At 38.3% G+C, this 20,186-nt stretch overlaps 1 protein-coding gene across 4 annotated transcripts in view; it reads left to right on the top strand.

The window, feature by feature from the left end:
- Positions 1–20,186, top strand: part of MYO5A (myosin VA) — a 216,427-nt gene that overhangs the window by 77,767 nt on the left and 118,474 nt on the right. For all 4 annotated transcript variants that reach the window (XM_082444707.1, XM_082444706.1, XM_082444705.1 and 1 more), the window contains exons 2-4: positions 1,002–1,112; positions 4,283–4,454; positions 7,905–8,049. In XM_082444707.1, the coding sequence (XP_082300833.1) occupies positions 1,002–1,112; positions 4,283–4,454; positions 7,905–8,049 (428 nt within the window). The remainder of the gene's footprint in view (positions 1–1,001; positions 1,113–4,282; positions 4,455–7,904; positions 8,050–20,186) is intronic.

Raw genomic sequence — 20,186 nt, 5'->3', positions numbered from 1 at the left:
GAGATTCCTTTCTGAGGAATCCAAGCAATCATAAAACCTCTCTTCATTGTGGTGTTTGGAGGATTCATTCCTGTTCTTTTTCTTCAAAATTGACCTGAAGTCCAAAATTGGCTTAAATCCAGAGAGTGTTTAGTTGAGGCTAAAGATTTGCTGTTTCAGGAACTCCTCTTGATACCTCTTTCATGATGTTGAGGCTATGAGAGCCAGTCTTATTGCTGGACAAATATTCCATTTTTACCATTTTCACTCATCTTTATAAAATAATGAAGACAAAATACTAGGCAACAGTGCTTTCTCAGTTTTTAAAAATTAGCAACAGAACTTTCTTCAAAGAAAATTCCAGATACCCAGTATGTAAAACAGCTGTGGCTCCTCTGTTCCACACCATAATGATCCCCCACGAATGCTGAGAAATCACTAAGGCTTTGCAGAACACAGGATGAAAACTACAATAAAAAACTCAATTCAAATCTTGTGATAAAAAGATAGCTGTGTGGTGAAACTGGCACAGGCACCACACCAGAGCTTCCAAATCATGTTCTGAAATCCATGAAAGTCCGCATTCAGTGAGAAAATAGATTTATATGTACATTTTCATCTAAAATTACATTTTCAGGTAGCATTTTTTATATAAGGCAAAGTCAAATTTTAATTGAAGCTATTTCTTCAGAGCATACTTCCCCCCGCCCCCAGTTTTATTGAGATATAATTGAAATAGTGTACTGTATGAGTTTAAGTTGTATGGCATAATGATTTGAATTACATATATTGTGAAATTATTACCACAATACAGAGCATGCTTTTTTATAATGTGGGCATGATGGTACTACTGAGGCCAAAATACTTTTCATCTACTAATTTAAAAGTTAAATTTCATATTGACCAAATTTTATTTTGTTCATAAACTGTTTAATTATAAATAAATCCATGATATGTTTTTTATGTCATTATAAAGTAATTGATTTGCTGGTTTAAAATTTTTTTTTCTTTTTGTCTTCTAGTTTGCCAGGGTTTGGATACCTGATCCCGAGGAAGTTTGGAAGTCAGCAGAGTTGCTCAAAGATTATAAGCCAGGAGATAAAGTCCTCCTGCTTCACCTTGAGGATGGAAAGGTAAGAATTTTGCTTTTATTTGTTGTTATTGGCATAAAGTGAAGGAAATTCAAAAGTGTAAATTTGCTGTGACATACTTAACTTCACTTGGAAGTTAAATTTTGAATTAATGTAATATTTTCACTTACTTAATTGATAAAAATAGCAAAATGGCAAACTCAATTTTCTATCCCAATGGCTTAGTGAAAATAGCAGGTACTTTTAAAAATCCATTATTTTGATTTATGAATTTATTATGACCTGGTTTAGATTCACATCTAATCCTCCCAAAGATATTCCTGTTTATATTTTGTTTAGGATACTATTTAAATTATTCACATTAAGAAAGCAACATTTAAGGAGGCAGTTTGAGATATGATATTTGCTGGAACTAGATATTTGAAAAATATTTACTTAGAAGCTGTTATATAAAATACTTTGCTAGTGGCCAGAAAAACTTAAAACCAGTTGTATCTCTTTCCCATCTGCATTCACTGCATGAGTGGACTCTTAGTTCTACCCTTTTTAATCTCTCCACTGCATTGGACAGGGCATGTCACACCTTTTTCTTAAAAACCTTTGTGACGTTAATTTCCTCTAAACAAGTTATAATCTAGCCAGGAAAATACAGGGTATAAAAAGTAGTTCAACACAGCAATATTAAGATGTCAAAAGATAAGCTTATGATTAACTGCCAAGTAGTTATGGTGTCCTGACCGTTAATATATATTGAGCACTTACTATGTACAGGCATAGTTCTAAGTGCTTTATATGCTGTAACTCACTTAATCCTCATAACAATCCTGTGAGGTTGGGCTATTATCATTACCACTTTATGGATGAAGAACCTGAGGCTCAGAGAGTTTGGGACTTGCTCAGGGTTATACATGCATTAAGGGATGAAGCTGGGACTTAGAGCCAGGAGATTGCCTTTCTGGTCTGTGCTCATTACCACTCTGCCGTACTGTAAAGACAGTGAGGACTTTAGGATCCCAATAGAGGGAAATATCACTGTGGGCTGCTTCGAGGAAGGCTTCAAAGAGAAGGAAGAATTTTGACTAGATAGAATTTGGATTAACAGAGAGAAAGGAGTAGACTTTGTGAGGATTGGAATACATTTTAGAGATAGTGAATATCACAAGTTGACTGGAGCAGAGATTTAGAAAGGTGTGTGTTCTAATTCAAGGCTTGTGTGTTAAGGTACCTGCTATATACCATGTTAAGAGGTGGCAAGAGATATGCTCTCTGACATTAATGTCAGGTAAGAGAAGTACATATACTTATGAATAGTGTGACACATGATATCATAAATATAAACAAGAAACAAAAATAGAACAGAGTGGGTAGTGGCCAGAGGGGCTGGTGAAGGTTAAGGGTCAGAGAGGCATTGTCTAAAGAATGAGTAGACAAGGAGGAGTGCATTTCAGGCATCTAGAAAAGCATGGACAAAGGCAGGGAGGCTTGTACAGTGATGTGTGTTTGGGGAACTGCACAAGTTCCATGTTGTTGGGATGTGAAGTGAGGGTACAGGACTGGCAAGAGGTGGAGGTGGGAACCAGATCACAGAGGGCCTGATGTTCATGCTGAAACTCTTGGACTTCAACTGGTACGCTATGGGGAGTGATTGTAGTGTTTTTAAACAGAAGAAGGGTGCCAGATTTGTGTTTTAGAAAGGACTCACTGGTGGCAGTATGGAGGATGAATTTTAGGAGAGCAAAACAGAGACAAGGAGATTATTCAGAAAGAAGGCAGGGAAGAATTAGGCCAGATTAGGAGGGCCTTGACTGCCAACTAAGGAATTAATTTATTCAACATTCATTGATCATCCACTCTGTGAGACACAACATTAGGTACCTTAGGCTATATTTTCTTCTTTTTTTTTTTTGGCCGTGCATGTGGGATCTTAGTTCCCCAACCAGGGATAGAACCCACGCCCCCTGCAGTGGAAGGGCAGAGTCTTAACCACTGGACCACCAGGGGAGTCCCGATATTTTCTTATGTTAATTCTTACAGAAATCCTGTGGGTTCACAGGTGGTATTATAACCATTTTCCAAATAAGGAAGCCAAGACTCAGAGACATTAAGCAGTCTACCTGAGATCACACAGCCAGAAGTGGCTTTTTTGTATGGCAGGAGCCAATGCAAGGACCAGTCTGCTTTGGAAAAGTTTTATTATTATACCCTAATAAACAGGCAGAGAGAGGTTGAGGGGCAGATTGTAAAAATTTCCTTCCCATTTTGCAGAGTCATTCCAACCTGATTTGAACATTTGACCTCTATATATCTCTTTAGTATTAACAAAAGTATTAACAAAAGTCTTTTTACAAAATCAGCTTGTCCCTGTCTGCAATTATATTGCCATTTTTTTTTCCTTTTCATGTGTCGTGTGTTGTTTGTCCTTAATACATAGTTGAGTGACAATCTCTATGCTTGGCTTTGCCATAAAGCCATATTCCCTTGGCTTTAAAGTGAGTAGTACTTCTTAATTTGGGGGCCCAAGCACCTCATTAAAAGTTGAATAAAAACTATGGACTGTGTTTTTAAAAAAATACACATATATGTATATATTTACACATACGTGCATACACACAAAGTGTTAACACCTAATTTTAGGGGATTCTTGGACCTCTCATGGTTCAGGAGTTCCCAAGTACTTAGCACATACCAGGCATTGTCTCACTTAATTTTTACCACACCCCTATGAGCTATTTCCATTATGCCCATTTTACAAATGAAAGATTTAGGTTAAATAACATACCCAAGACCACAAAAGGAGTAAGTACCAGTTTTAGGATTTGAACCTGGGTTGATCTGGCTCTAGAGCCAAGCTCTTACCACGCTCTTATGCTGTCTGTCACTTATAATAGGTGAAGAGGAAAAAGAAAAAAGCTTATTTAACTAAAGATTAAAAACTCTGGTCTAGTAACTAGGTAAAAAATATTCTAGGCTTTGACTTTTCAAAGTGTATTATCAAAAATTGTTAATATGAGTTAATACATCTAGTGAAAACAAAGACTCTCCTTATTTTTTTGCCATTTCCACCAGTTTCTGTGGTTTTGGAAGGTGCCAGGAAAAGAATGCATTTAAATAGCTGAGAAGCAAATCAGGAATAGGAAATAAGCACAATGTATGTGCCTGTTTTGGGTTTACTGTCATTATTTATCCAGATGCTATATCTTGTGCATTTTCAGGATTTAGAATATCGTCTAGATCCAAAGACGGAGGAACTGCCTCACTTAAGAAACCCTGACATACTTGTGGGTGAAAATGACCTCACAGCCCTCAGCTATCTTCATGAGCCTGCTGTACTCCACAATCTCAGAGTCCGCTTTATTGATTCCAAACTTATTTATACATATTGTGGTGAGTGTGCGTTGCTGTCTGAGTGAACTGTGAATTCTTTTCTCTAATGGACATGGCCATGGAAATATTGTGCATGGGGACAATTCTTATCTTCTCCCTTGTCCCCAGCTCTTTTTTCTCTACTGACTTCTTATCCTTCTTTCACTAATCATTCTCTGCCGAGACCCAGGTCTGGGATTTCCATTCATTTCCTTCTAAGTCTCTTTGCTTGGTGTACCCAACTCAGTGCTCAGCATTTCTTCATTACACTCCTGTTTTGAAAAGGAACAGGTATCTTTTCTTCTTAAAAGAATTTATACCTTTTATATCCTTGATATTTGCTCTTTTTCTTCCCTACCTATTAACTGAATATTTCTTTTTCTCAATTTTCATTTTTCTTCAATTTATTTTTTTCTTGCACATATGCTACCTTCTCAGTGAAGCCTTTCCTGTCCGCCCTATCTTTTCTTCTCCTAGGTGTCTATCTTCCTTCTCTGTTTAATTTTCCCCCCTTTTCCTTACTACTGTCTAACCTATGATATATATTTTTCTTACTTATTTTATTGTCTGCATTTCCCTCTAGAATATAAGGTTCATGAGGACAAAATGTTTTCCTTTTGTTAAAACAATTTTTATTGAAATATAATTGATGTACAATGTTATATAACTTACAGGTGTACAGTACAGTGACACACTTTTTGTTTTGTTTTTTTTTGGCTGCGTTGGGTCTTTGTTGCTGCACATGGGCTTTCTCCAGTTGCAGCGAACAGGGGCTACTCTTTGTTGTGGTGTGTGGGCTTCTCATTGTGGTGGCTTCTCTTCTTGCAGAACATGGACTCAAGGCACGAGGGCTTCAGTAGTTGTGGCCCGTGGGCTCGGTTGTTGTGGCTCACAGGCTCTAGAGCACAAGCTCAGTAGTTGTGGCGCATATGCTTAGTTGTTCCACGGCATGTGGGATCTTCCCGGACCAGGGATGGAACCCGTGTCCCCTGCCTTCACAGGTGGATTCTTAACCACTGCGCCACCAGGGAAGTCCCCACAATTTTTAAAGGTTATACTCCATTTAGATTTGTCTTTTTGTTTGTTTACTGCTGTAAATATAGCACTTAGAAATGACTTGAAAGCTAGTTGTAGTCAAATAAATATTTGTTGGATGAATGACTTTATTAAGTTAATATATACTTGCTGTAAAATTTAAGGAAATGCCAAAAAAAAGTATAAAAAATGAAAAAGAATTACATGTAATTCACCACTGAAAAATAACCAGTATTATGTTGTCTTATATCCTGTGTGTATATGTGAGAGAGTATAAATAGATATAAAATTGGAATCAGTCTATATATAGTTTTGTGTCATGTTTTCCTGTGACACTTAATATTTTTTATAAACATGATTTGTGGTGGTAGCTCAATAGTCTGTTACATGGATATAATAATACATATTAAACCACTCTCCCTTTTTTTTTTTTTTACTCTTTCAGCAAATATTTATTGAGTGCCTATTTGGGGCTTGGTAGTGTTTTAGGCACAGGGGTTACAGTAGGAAACTAAATGCATGGAGATTCCAATTTAGTAGAAGACAGACAATGAATGAAAAAATTTTAATGTGATGACTCTTATCAAAGGGAAAAAAAAAGAATTCTTGTAAAAGAGGGGGAAATAACTACCTTGAAATTTATTTTATTGTACTGTGATTCTCTGTTCATATGTCAGTTTTTTTCCACTAGATTGTGTGTTCTTGTAACCTCACATCACCCACCACTTCCCTGGGGGATTGCATTTTCCAAAGATGGCTGCGAAAACCTCTCCCATCCCACAGGTTTTTCTGCAATGTGATCTTGCCATTCCCCATAGGGGAGGGATGTAGGCGGTCCTAAGTCTCCTCCTCTTGAATCTCAGTGGGCTTGTGACGGTTTTGACCCATGGACTGTGTTGGAAGTGATGCTCTAAAACTTCCATGGATAGGTCATAAAAGGCCGTGTAGTTTCTACCTGGGTCTCTTGGGACACTTGTTTTTTGGAAGTGCTTTTTCTTGGGACACTCCCTCTTGACACCTACATATAGATGCTCCACTTGACAGTCCCAGCTGAGTGAGCCTTCAAGTCATCCCAGGTTAGGTAAAGAAGCTTCCAGATGATTCCAGCCCCCAACCTCAAGTCATTCCTAGTTGTTCAAGTCTTCCCAACTGAGGCCCCAGATGTCATGAATCAGAGACAAGCCATCCCTGCTGTGCCCTCTCCAAATTCCTGATCCACCGTATCCATGTGCATAATAAAATGCCTGTTGGTTCACATCACTACTTTGGAGTGGTTTGTTACACAGCAGCAATGACTGGAACCCCCCAGATCTGCCTTTCTGTGAAATTTTAATCCAGTAGACAACTTTTTTTCTTTTCACCTGACCCAGTTGGTGATCAACTTATGCACTGAAGCTTGAGAACTTTCATCCATCTTACTTTCATCCCATTGAGTGTCGCTGTTGATGATATGCATGTGAAATGTCTAATCTTTTAAAACACAAATCTTCACCATTGATCTTAATATCCTGCTGCAGTGAGTTCCCCAGTTCAATTGTGTGTAGTGGGGAAAAAGTGCCTCCTTTTATCCATTTTAAACATGCTTCCTTTTCATCTCATCTTGTCCTCTTGCTCTTCCCCAAGTAAAGTGATTTCCATTTTGTGGGTACTCAGAGCCAAATGCAGGCAAATCCCTTCTTCCTTCTAGGGTTTATTTTTAGGCCTGTTTTCTGTCTTCAGTTACATCCAGTCTCCACTCACGAGGCCAGTTACTTCCTTCACTCTCGCCGCGAGCAGCGCAACTTGCGGCGGCGCCGCCGCCCCGAACCTCCCTCCGGCCGGCCGTCGCCGAGCCCGGGCCACTCTCCCTTTTTAAAAAAAATTTTATTGAAGTATAGTTGATTCACAATGTTGTGTTTAGTTTTTGCTATACAGCAAAGTGACTCAGTTGTACATATGTATATATTTTTTCATCCTTTTCCATTAAGGTTTATCACAGGATATTGAATATAGTTCCCTGTGCTATACATAAACCACTCTCCCTTTATTATATACTTTGTTTCTACTTTTCACCGTTATGAATAACATTATGATAAACATCATTATTTAAAAAAAAAAGCCTTTACGTGAATCTATGATTATTTCATTTGGATAAATTTCTAGATGTGGAATTTTTGGTTTAAATATTATAAAAATATTTAAAGTCCTTTCAACGTTGCCACAGTTTTTATTATTTTAAATCACCTAGTCTAGTTTGTAAATGGTGTTGTAGTTAGGACTAGGTATAATGGGTTCAGAGGCAAAGGCTGTGATATATTTTGACCCTTAACAATTTGTTAGTTCAGTATTAACTGAAATTGAATTTGTGTTAACTATGATTCTCACTTTACCAAGTTTGATATGCCTGTGAGGATACTATTGACTTCTCCTTTTGCTTTTTTTTACCTTTCTCCCCAGGTATAGTCCTAGTAGCTATAAATCCTTATGAACAGCTGCCTATTTATGGAGAAGATATTATTAATGCATATAGTGGTCAGAACATGGGTGATATGGACCCACATATCTTTGCAGTAGCTGAAGAAGCTTACAAGCAAATGGCCAGGTTGGTGGAAGCTCTATTTATTATTTCACGACTTTTATTAGATGTGATAATTTCTTCTTTGCTGAGTCACAGATATTTTAAAATACAGTGAATAACAACTAGTAAATTATTAAATAAACAGCCTTGATTGATTTGTCTCAGATGGCCTGCCTTTTTTTTTTTTGGCCGTGCCGTGCGGCATGTGGGACCTTAGTTCCCTGACCAGGGATCTAACCCACGCCCCCTGCAGTGGAAGTGCGGAGTCTTAACCACTGGACTGCCAGGGAAGTCCCTGGCCTGCATTATTATTAAAATAACCTAACATTTGTAAAAGGACATATAGTTTTTAAAAACTGCCTTTGGAATCTCATTGTAATTCTGTGACCATGCAAGGACAGATGTTACGTTTTACAGATGAGTGGATCAAGGTTTGTAGGTATTAAGTGACTTGCCCAATGTCATTCAGCTAGTGAGTGGCAGACCAGAACTAAAAGGCCTAAGTGCTGAAAGAAATCTGTCTGTATCTGGTAGAATTAAATCTCAAGGAAAGTGTGAATTTTCAAGTTAGCAGATGCTCGGGCATCAGTGATCCTGAACAGCATCAGGGAAATGTCTTTGATGTTAATCGGGGAACCCTATTATTTTGAGAGTGGAGAATGGGAGAAAAAAAGCTATTTTCAAGACTAGATTATCTCTTGATAATATAATGTAATGTAAAACTATGCATGCATAGAAGAATAGTCTGACAGGTGAGAAATGGTATCCTAGTGTTGTTTTAATTTACCTTTCTCTAAGTAGGAAAGACTTTGCACATCTTTACGCACATACATACGCACATACCTATATGTATATTTAATATATATATTAAAAACCATAAGTTCACACTGATACCTCCAAATCCAGTTCAACACCACAATTTTTATTCTTGATTTCTTTTTCCTTCTTTTCACTTTTTTCTTTGATCTTAAAAACCCTGGCTCTCATTATCCATAGTATATTTACTTGTTTGCTCAATCCTGGAATACTCTTTGTATCAGAAATGCTAACCCATACCCCTGTGAAAAGCAACTTTACCACTCAAGTACATTTGCGTCCAATTCATTTTGTCTTTAGCCTTACGTAATATAAAGTGCCAATTTCCAAAGTTAATTAGGTTGGTTCCTTTCTTCCCCACCACTTTATTAATTTATTCAACCACTCTCCCATATGTGATCACTTAGATTGTTTTCAACATTTTGCAGTTGCAAACAGTGCTACAGTAAATAACCTTGTGCATTATACATTTTTGTATTTGTATTTATTTATTGCTCTTCTGAATTGCTTTTAATGAAGCTATGGCAGCAAAATATACAATGTGACCCAGATACACAGTGGAGCAAAGGCCTAGATAATGAGATGGTTTTGTCCACATCTTGGGGAAAAGGGTGATATGTATGTCTTTATGAACACTATTTAAAAAATATAAACTCGGCACAACATTCTCCAGGAGCTAGAGCCCAAGAGAACCCACGGGGGGTCCATCATCCATTGGGACATCAGAGAAAATCTCAGGGGTGGGGACGGTGGTGGGGGGAGGAGGTAGGGAGTTTCTTCAGAGCCAGAAGAGGCTGCAGCAGTCCCCATCTCTGCTGGGAATGTCGGGCAATGGCAAGCAGCAATGAGGGAACAGAGTGGGTAGCAGCAGTGTTGGGCAGCTCTTCAATATCTTGATCACAAATATTTGGTACAGCCCAGTTGGTGATATTGCCAGGGGGCCAGAGAGGTGGAGGGAGACTTCTTGTCCGCAGGGGTAGAGAGTGCACCTCTCTGCTTGAAGAGGGACATGAGGGGTGATGGGGAGCAAAGGGAGATGGAGCAGGGGACTCTCACGTTCTTGGTGACCTCAACTGGACCACAGCCACAGCGCCATGATTAGGTTAAACCCAACCACTTTCAGGAGGGGGGTGCAGAACCTGATCACTGACAAGCTTTGGAAGTTTAGGTTCATGTCTGTTTCAGAGCTTTTCTCTACCAACTTGGCATCACAGGAATTCTTGAGCTGGGGTAGAAGGTCTGGTTGAACGTGTCTTCACATCCAAAATTGGTGCTTTTGCTCCAAGCCAGGACCCAGTTGCTCTTGGAACCTGTGGCCCCCATGTCTAGCACAGTGCTGTTTGAGCTGAACATCATGGCCTGGTGACTTGCAACACAATGGTTTGAAAATCAAAATCGGTTTATAAGCAGATGGAGGTGTTGCTGGATTTGGGGCCTCTCAGCTAGTACACAGCGGGGTTGGGATTCTGGATATTTGGCTTCACAGTGTACACGGTCTTGTCCCCAAAGGCTAATTTGCCTGCATTGGGTTCCGTACTATTGCAGTAACCTTGACTGGCCTTTAAGAAGACAGGTTGGAGGTGGAGCACATTTTTGTATTTTTAGAGGTGTAGCTTCAGGTAAGTTGCTAAAAGTGGTGTTGGTAGGTCAAAAGGTAGGTGTAAATATACTGCCAAATTCCCTCTGGTAGAGTTGTTCTGGTTTTCATTCCTGCCAAAAATGTTCAGAAGTGCCTATTTCCCCATAGCTTTATCAACAGAATGTATAATCTTTGTTTTTAGTTCTTGCCAATTTAAATGGTATCTCAATGTTGTTTTCGTCTGCATTTCTTTAAATATGAATAAGTTCAAACATCTTTTCATATGTTTAAGAGCAGTTCACTTTTCTTCTGTTTGTTTCTTTGTTTATGGGCTGAATTGTCCATTCATGTCTTTTTCCACTTTTCTGTTGTGTTTTTGTTTCTTTGATCCTCAATTTTAAGAGTTAAAAAATATATATATATATTAGGTATATTAGCCCTTAACCTGTGTTATATGTTGTAGATACTTCCCCCCAGTTTGATTTTGTTTATGGCCATTTTCTATACAAATGTATTAATCTTTTTTTTTTTTTATTGCTGTGGATTTTGAGTCATTGCTAGAAAACCTTTCCCTACACCAAGGTAAAAGAGAATTTAATCTTCTAGTCCTTGTATTGTTTTATAATTTACCTGTGGATCACTGATCCTATTAAAGTTTATACTTTTGAATTATGAGAGATATGGATCCAAATTTATCTTTTTTCTAAATGGCTACCCAGTTATCTTAGCATCACTTATTAAGAAGCCCATCGTTGCCCCAGTTATTTGACATGCCACCTAAAATTCATCATATCCTAAATTTTCTTATGTTCTTAGGTCAATTTCTTGGCTCTTTTCTTTCCACTTTCTTTATTCATGTCCCAGTACCACACTGCTTTGACTATAGTGGCTTTATGGTATGTCTTAGTGTCTGATACCATTAAACCCCCTCATAGTTTGTCTTTTTCATTATTTTCCTGGCTATCCTTAGATGTTTGTTTTTACATACATAAGTTGATGACATTGTCCAACTCCATAAAGAAGCTGTCTTTTGAGTAATAACATGAAGGAAAGGAGAAAGCAAGCTGTTCAGATATCTGGGGGAAGAATATTCCAGACAAAGAGATTAGCAATTGCAGGGACCATACAAAGCCTTGAGGACTATTATAGCAAATTTGACTTTTTCTCTAAGTGCGGGTTTTGAGCAGAGGAATGGCATGATCTGGCAGCTGTGTTAAAAATTGATGATAGATACCAAAAATGTATATCCTGAATCTAATCATGAGGAAACTCAGAAAAACTGAAAATGATGTGCATACTACAAAATAACTCTATATCCTCTTCAAAATTAGCAAGGTCAAAAAAGTCAAAGAAAGACTGAGGAACTATTCCTGATTAAAGGAGATAGAGGAAACATGTCAATTAAATGCGGTGAATATTTGGAATTGAATCCTTGATGATGAGGGAGAGAAGGTAACTTTGTAGGGGGCATTGCTGGATGATTGATAAAATTGGAATATGGACTGTGGATTAAATAATACTATTATATCAACATTACATTTTCTGATTTTGATCACGGTCAATATGAAAGAGCACTGTCATTGTTCTTAGGAAATATACTCTAAAATACGTAGGAGCCATCATGTCTATAACCTATTCTCAAATGTTTCAGAAAATATCAGAATAAGAGAAACAGAGACATTTATGAAACAAATGAGCAAAACCTAAACAATTGGTGAATCTGAATAAAGCATATACAGGAGTTCATTTTACTATTTTTGCAATTTTCTGTAAGTTTGAAATCATATCAAAAGTAACGTTAGGAAAAAAAAAAAAAACCAAACCAAAGGACAGAATGTAATGGCGACAATGGTCAAATCCATGAGACTAGTTAGGAGAATTTTGCATTGATCCAAGCAAGAGCTAATAATCTAATTAAGGAGAATATAATTGGAGATGGTAAGAAGTGGATGGATTCTGGATAAATTTTTAAGGTAGAATGTACCAAGGCTTGCTCATGTGGGGGTATGAGAGCAAAAGAGAAGTCAGGGATGGCAGCAAAGTGTTTGATCTGAGCACCTAAAAGGCTGGAGTTGCTGTTTGCTGAGATGGAGAGATTGCAGGCAGAGCAGGTTGTGCATGTGGGGTGGGAGGGCGGGAGGAGGAAGGGGGTGGAGTTCTGTTTTAGATCTTTAAGGTCGAAATGGCATTTTCAACATCTATCCTCAAAGCAGAGCTGACACGAGTGATTCTTCCCCAGTAGATACATGTCCAGTTACAGTAGCATAATCAGGATCCTTGACTCATGACTTCTTTCTGAAGATGCCCCTTACAGAGAAAAGCGCCCCTTCATAGACTAGCCTCTTTTTTTTTTTTTTTAATTTATTTATTATTTATTTATTATTTATTTTTGGCTGTGTTGGGTCTTCATTTCTGTGCGAGGCCCTTCCCTAGCTGCAGCGAGCGGGGGCCACTCCTCATCGCCGTGCGCGGGCCTCTCACTCTCGCGGCCTCTCTTGTTGCGGAGCACAGCCTCCAGACGCGCAGGCTCAGTAGTTGTGGCTCACGGGCCCAGCCGCTCCGTGGCACGTGGGATCCTCCCAGAAGAGGGCCCGAACCCGTGTCCCCTGCATTGGCAGGCAGACTCTCAACCACTGCGCCACCAGGGAAGCCCCATAGACTAGCCTCTTAATTTTAACAGTCCCATTGGCTTACAGGGGAGAAAAACTCAGTGGGCTGCTGTATCTGTTTGTCTTCTTATATTTTTGTGTCACCATTTTTGCCTCACATTCTTGCCAGTCTTTTCTCATGCTGAAACTCATTGCTCTCTGATAACTAAATCACAATATTATTTTCCTTAAAACATCAGGGTTTTTTTTTTTTTTCTTTTTGTTTCCTTAAAACCAAGTAATATTGATTGCTTTGATTTGGTATTTTTTTCCTCCCTTGTTAATGGTAGAGCAAATAAATTTTATCGATTAAGTTTCATTTATGAGTTTTCTTGAAATAAATTAGAGAGTTATATTCATAACCTTAGTGTAATGGAAAAGATATCTGTATTAGTCACAGCTGCATCAATAAATAACTATATAAGCTTAAATCTTCTGGTCTCCCAGGGCCTCAGTTTTATCACCTATAAAATAGAACACTTGTACTAGATGGTCTAGCTTTACGTTTAAGGCATTCTGTTGTACACACTTGTTACCTTTCAGTTTCATGGGCACGAATGCATAAGTCTTCTACTCTTTCTAGTGGAGGGCAGACTATGGTAAGGAGCTTGTAGCAAAGCAGAAGGAGCATAGTATAGACTTTTCCTCTGGAAACTAAGAGATGTGGAGTGTAACAACCCAACTCTACTCGAACCTTGGATAAGCCATCCGACCTCTCTGTGTTATTGTTTCCCCCAGTGAAGAAAAGATAATATTTACCATGCTTACTTCAGAGGTGAAAATTACATTAGATGATAAACATAAAAAGCACTTTGAAAAACACTGTTTAAATATAAGCTGTTACTGTCATCACGGTCTTCATCATCATGGAGTCTCATGTCTGCATTCTCTTTCTGTTCATTTTAGCCTCTCATCGGGTTTTATTCTTCCTGACTCTGTTGCTAGGCCTTTCCTTAGGGTGGCCCCTTCTTGCATTTGTTTAGGCAGACTCTGAATGCTTCACTCTTCTAAGGTTCATTGGCCAAGTGGATGCTGGCTGTTACAGATTATAAAATCTCTCCTGTTACCAATTGTGACTCACCTGCCATGTGGTGCCAAGTATTCCTACTTAGGCAGATAGACATGCTACCTGATAAGGAATTTTATGTATGATATATAAAGGTGAATTAACTTCTATTAGTTAGCAGCTACCATGTTTAGAGGTATACTATGTGCCAAGCATGATATCAGGCGTGTTACCTCTAATCTTCATTACACCTCTGGGAGCAGACATCATCACCCCTGCTTTACAAATGAGGAGACTGAGGAAAGTAACTTTCAGACTATCAGGCTAATAAATAGTATCTGGGAGCTGAGATATGAATCAAGCTCTGAGGCTACAGAGCCTTTCTTCTTTGTTGTTTAATTTTCTTACTTCCAACTATATGACCCTATTCTAACACAATATTATCACAATATTAATCTATTCCCTCAGATTAACTAACATTGCATACTTTTATTTCTGTACCTTTTATTCAGCCTAGAATATCCTTCTCCATGCTCCGTTATCTGCCTGGTTTCTATTTATTCTTCATGATCCCACTCAAGTTTTACTTTGAGACCACCTCAGTTCCTGATAAATGATTCCTCTTCAGAATTCTTTACTATATGAATTTGGGACTTACTGAGAACTATCTACCCAATAAGTTTGTAGTAAGAATAAAGTACTGTAAGTATATGAGTCTATAAAAGTTACAAACAAATAAAATTGGCTATTTCTGAAAGAAAGACAAATACCATATGATATTACTTATACGTGGAATCTAAAATATGACACAAATGAACTTATCTATGAAACAGAAACAGAATCATAGACATAGAGAACAGACTGGTGGTTGCCAAGGGGGAGGGGGTTGGGGGAGGGAGTGAGTGGGAGGTTGAGGGTTAGCAGCTGTAAGCTTTTATACATAGGATAGATAAACAACAGGGTCCTGCTGTATAGCACAGGGCACTATATTCAATACCCTATGATAAACCATAATGGAAAAGAATATTAAAAAAAGAATATGTATAACTGGAAAAAATTGGCTATTTCTGTTATGGAATCTTTATATTAATTTTATAGGCTCTATACTGATGGAACAGAAAAGTCAGATTGACATGAGAAGATCTGATAGTCATGTGACAGACTTCTCAGCAGGAATTTGGTGTATCTCCAGGAAACGCTTATTTTCATTTCCTGAATAATCTCTGTGCCTCTCTAGCACAGCTTTCATCAGTGTGCCAGCACAGTCTTATGGTAAATATTTATACTTAAAAACTAATACTACATATTGTCTTGTGAACGCATTGTCTAGTATCCACTTTAGAGTGTAAATCTTTTCTTCTTGGGATTGATCAAAAGCAGAAATCTTGGAGAAACAGAGCTGAGCAGCTTGAGGTTTGACAAGTGATAAAAATGTAGAAAAACTTAGCGCCTCTCTAACAAGAGAAATAAGGATTAGAGTCTCAAGTGAAAGCCACATCACAGTAAATACACAATATTGGAAGAAAGCATTATATTACACTAACTTAATAATTTTCCTTTTTAGCAAGGGATCAAATAAGGGAGAAGCAATTAGATTGAGTGCCTGCAAGAAAATAAAACTCTAGATTTTGTTTCATGAGAACATGTTCACTTATAAGCTAAAAATTAGACCTAGGTGCTTGTACTTAACCAAGGTACATGGCAACACCCAGTGGATGGTTATGAGAGAGTCAACATTGAGGTGTGTGGATATAGTAAAATGGGTCCTGCCTGAGTCAGGTCTGAGGCTGGCATTACTTAGTTTCCTCATTAACGACCTGGATGTGAATGGAAAGTATGCTCATTAAGTTTGCAGAGGACAAGATGATGGTCTTGGAAAATATGAGCACCATAACCTAGAGAGATTACATTTTTAAAGGGTAAAGTTCAGAAGGAAAATGTATAAAATAATATACCTGATACAAAATGAATCTTACTAGATATAATCTAAGGAACAGCTGGACAAACCAAATAGATATATAGATAGAAGGAAAATAGACTCAAGTGTAACATTTCTCTCTTTCATCAACCCAGAGTGGATAGTCTATCCTTGAAATAATTTATTTCCTGGAGTTTCAGGTACCTCTCCATAGTTTAATTCCTATTGCCTTTTTCCCATAAAACCTAGTTTTCTCCTAATTATCGTATAAGAGTCAATTCAGGCATCACCTTCTCTAGAAAGCATTTCCTGGCAGTTCTTCCTCACATCTTCCACTAGTTCTATACCCCTTCTCCATGCTTTCATAATATCCTGGATAGACCTCTTGTCTTGTAATTACTCCACTGTATTTAAACTGTACTTTTCAGTCTCTCTCAATAGGCTATGACCCTAGAGTCTTTTTTTTTTTTTTTTTTTTTTAGAAATTCACGTTCCTTTATTTATTTATTTATCTATTTATGACTGTGTTGAGTCTTCGCTTCCGTGCGAGGGCTTTCTCCAGTTGCGGCAAGCGGGGACCACTCTTCATCGCGGTGCGCGGGCCTCTCACCATAGCGGCCTCTCTTGTTGCGGAGCACAGGCTCCAGACGCGCAGGCTCAGTAATTGGGGCTCACGGGCCCAGTTGCTCCGCGGCATGTGGGATCCTCCCAGACCAGGGCTTGAACCCGTGTCCCCCGCATTGGCAGGCAGACTCCCAACCACTGCGCCACCAGGGAAGCCCCTCCTAGAGTCTTTTATCTTCATAAAGTGTTTGGCACATTGTGGCTAGTCATTACATGTTTGTTGCATGAATGAATGAAGCAGTATTTTTAGGTAGTGGCTTTTCGTTCACATTATAGCCTCTGGAAGCAACATTGACTGAAACAGGCCACAAGAGTTCACCTCTACTCCAGGGCACCCAGTACCCAGGCTATTTAGGGTCATTGCAGGGGCTCTTGAGAGGACTGGCCAAGCCAGAAATCACAAATTTTCAGTTCCTGCATCCTTAGGATGCTCCAGATTGATCTGTCCTTGATGAAGAGTGGTGAATCTCTGTTCCTTCACTTGGTCTTATCAGGTCCTTGAAGTGATATCTACATCCCAAAAGTAAAAGAAGGTTCTTATAAGGACGAGAAACCTGAAGGATTGTGAATAGTGGCTGACCAGCTAATCAAAATTTCAAAGAATAATAAATTATTATTTACATAGATGCAACAATCTAAAGCTTACAGCTCAAATAAATAGAGTAGGGTAGACTCTGATATTCACCTTAAAACCATAAAATTTTTTATCCCTGGTGTTTCTGTCTATTTTCTCCGCATCTGTATTATACTTTTCTTGTTTTTCCCTTTGCATGTCTTTATTATGTATTACCCTTCTCCCTTCTGTGTCTCTAGTTGGTGCCCCACTTCTACCTTTCTCTGCTCTTGTCTCTTTTTGGCATTTCTTCCTGTGGCCACATATAACTGAAAAACGTTTTAAAGACTACTGTACTTACTTTATAACGATTTCTGTTTCCTGTTCTTAATTTAAAAGCAGGGGGATGGAATTTACATTTTTTCTCTTTGTAGCCCTTTATTGATTTTGGTCATCTCAGATTCAGGGGTCCTACGGAGAAGAAATGTTTGCCCATTTCAAGTACAGCCCTTCAAGCCCATCTGAGCATCTGTAAGCCTGTCCTATTCCAATTGTACTTGAGTTTACCTGGCTTAGGCTGCAGGCTATGGCCCATCCAACATCTGAAAAATCAACTCCGGAGTTAGTTTAACTTTTAAGTTATAGTACTTTAGAATTGAGAAAGACTTTAGATGCTATTTAATCTTAAAAATGAGGGAGACTGTGACCCAGAGAGGGCATGCAATTGCTCAAAGTCATGAAATTGGTAAATGACAGATCGAAGACCAGAGCCCGATTCAGAGAAATTTATGTAATGGAAAAGTCGTACTTATTTATATATTGGAATGCTCTACTAGGCTTCGAGAAGAAGGAAAGCCTCTGCCAAAATCAGGGAAATGTAATAAATAATAAAGTCCCTTAAAAATTGTTGGTCATGTGGATCCAGGATCGTAAATCCTGGAAGAGAAAATGTATCTGGTATGTGCTTGACATCAATGTGTATATGTGTGTATTTGTACAAATCTGTGTGATTCATTTGAATAATCCTCAGCCTTACCTCCTTTAACAGTTCTCTTCTTCCCCAGGTATAGGAAAGGGCTACTACATAGTGAATGCTTCGTTTTTTTTGACGTAACATTTTGTCATAAAGACTTGAAATAGTATTTCAAAGGCAGTACAGTTTAGGATAGCAGTTCCTACTAATAATTCCTTTTCGTCAGACTAGTGGAAGCCTCTTCACCTTGTTTATTATTGGAAGGAATGCTGGGAGAATTTTGTCAAGGTAGCTATCACACAGGGTGTAGTGACAGAACTGATCATGCAGGAATTAGGAAGAGATCATTTTTCTAGTTATATTTTGGAAGGGAATCCAAAGACTGCTGATGCTGTCCTTGATTAATGTATCAAAGACATCAATTCTGAGAACATTAAAATATTCTAAATGACGAAAAAAAAGGGACATTGGCTCCACAATGAAAAACTGTTTGGGTTTTTTTGTTGTTTTTCAGTGATTTATCTTGAAATCAGGCATGTATGAACAGAGGCAGTGGGAATATCCAGTTGAGTCTAGAAGTTCAAATAAAAAGGGAATGAGATAGTATGAGGTTCAAGGATGTTTTATAAAAATGAGGGTTACATGCAAGCTTTTACTATAAGTATTAAACATTCCTTGTGTCACCTAGGTCCTCCTGATTTTCCCCACAGTATGGGAGTCAGGGCATCTGAACAGGCTGCTTACAGGTGCTGGTAGTGCGATGTGAATGTACTTAATCAGGCCTGAGTTGGGTACTCCCATTGTATTTTTCAAAGTTTGTAAAATAATATAGTGACCACCATTTCTCAACGAAAAAACAACCTTTACTGTAGAAAAATCTTTCTACTTTGGAAACTTATTGCAGGTACTTTTTTTTTTTTTTTAACATCTTTATTGAAGTATAATTGCCTTACAATGGTGTGTCAGCTTCTGCTTTATAACAAAGTGAATCAGTTATACATATACAATATGTTCCCATTTCTCTTCCCTCTTGCATCTCCCTCCCTCCCACCCTCCCCATCCCACCCCTCTAGGTGGTCACAAAGCACCCAGCTGATCTCCCTGTGCTATGCGGCTGCTTCCCACTAGTTATCTATTTTACATTTGGTAGTGTATATATGTCCATGACACTCTCTTACCCTGTCACATCTCACCCCACCCCCTCCCCATATCTTCAAGTCCATTCTCTAGTAGGTCTGTGTCTTTATTCCCGTCTTGCCACTAGGTTCTTCATGGCCTTTTTTTTTTTTTTTTTTCCCTTAGATTCCGTATATATGTGTTAGCATACTGTATTTGTTTTTCTCTTTCTGACTTACTTCACTCTGTATGACAGACTCTAACTCCATCCACCTCATTACAAATACCTCCATTTCATTTCTTTTTATGGCTGAGTAATATTCCATTGTATATATGTGCCACATCTTCTTTATCCATTCATCTGTCGATGGACATTTAGGTTGCTTCCATGTCCTGGCTATTGTAAATAGAGCTGCAATGAACATTTTGGTACATGACTCTTTTTGACCTATGGTTTTCTCAGGGTATATGCCCAGTATTGGGATTGCTGGGTCGTATGGTAGTTCTATTTGTAGTTTTTTAAGGAACCTCCATACTGTTCTCCATAGTGGCTGTATCAATTTACATTCCCACCAACAGTGCAAGAGTGTTCCCTTTCCTCCACCCCCTCTCCAGCATTTATTGTTTCTAGATTTTTTGATGATGTCCATTCTGACCGGTGTGAGATGATACCTCATTGTAGTTTTGATTTGCATTTCTCTAATGATTAATGATGTTGAGCATTCTTTCATGTGTCTGTTGACCATCTGTATATCTTCTTTGGAGAAATGTCTATTTAGGTCTTCTGCCCATTTTTGGATTGGGTTGTTCGTTTTTTTGTTATTGAGCTGCATGAGCTGCTTGTAAATCTTGGAGATTAATCCTTTGTCAGTTGCTTCATTTGCAAATATTTTCTCCCATTCTGATGGTTGTCTTTTGGTCTTGTTTA

Source organism: Balaenoptera physalus, assembly GCF_965194825.1.
Source record: "Balaenoptera physalus genome assembly, chromosome: 2".
Classification (NCBI taxonomy): Eukaryota; Metazoa; Chordata; class Mammalia; order Artiodactyla; family Balaenopteridae; genus Balaenoptera; species Balaenoptera physalus.
This window is presented reverse-complemented; position numbering and strand designations above follow the sequence as displayed.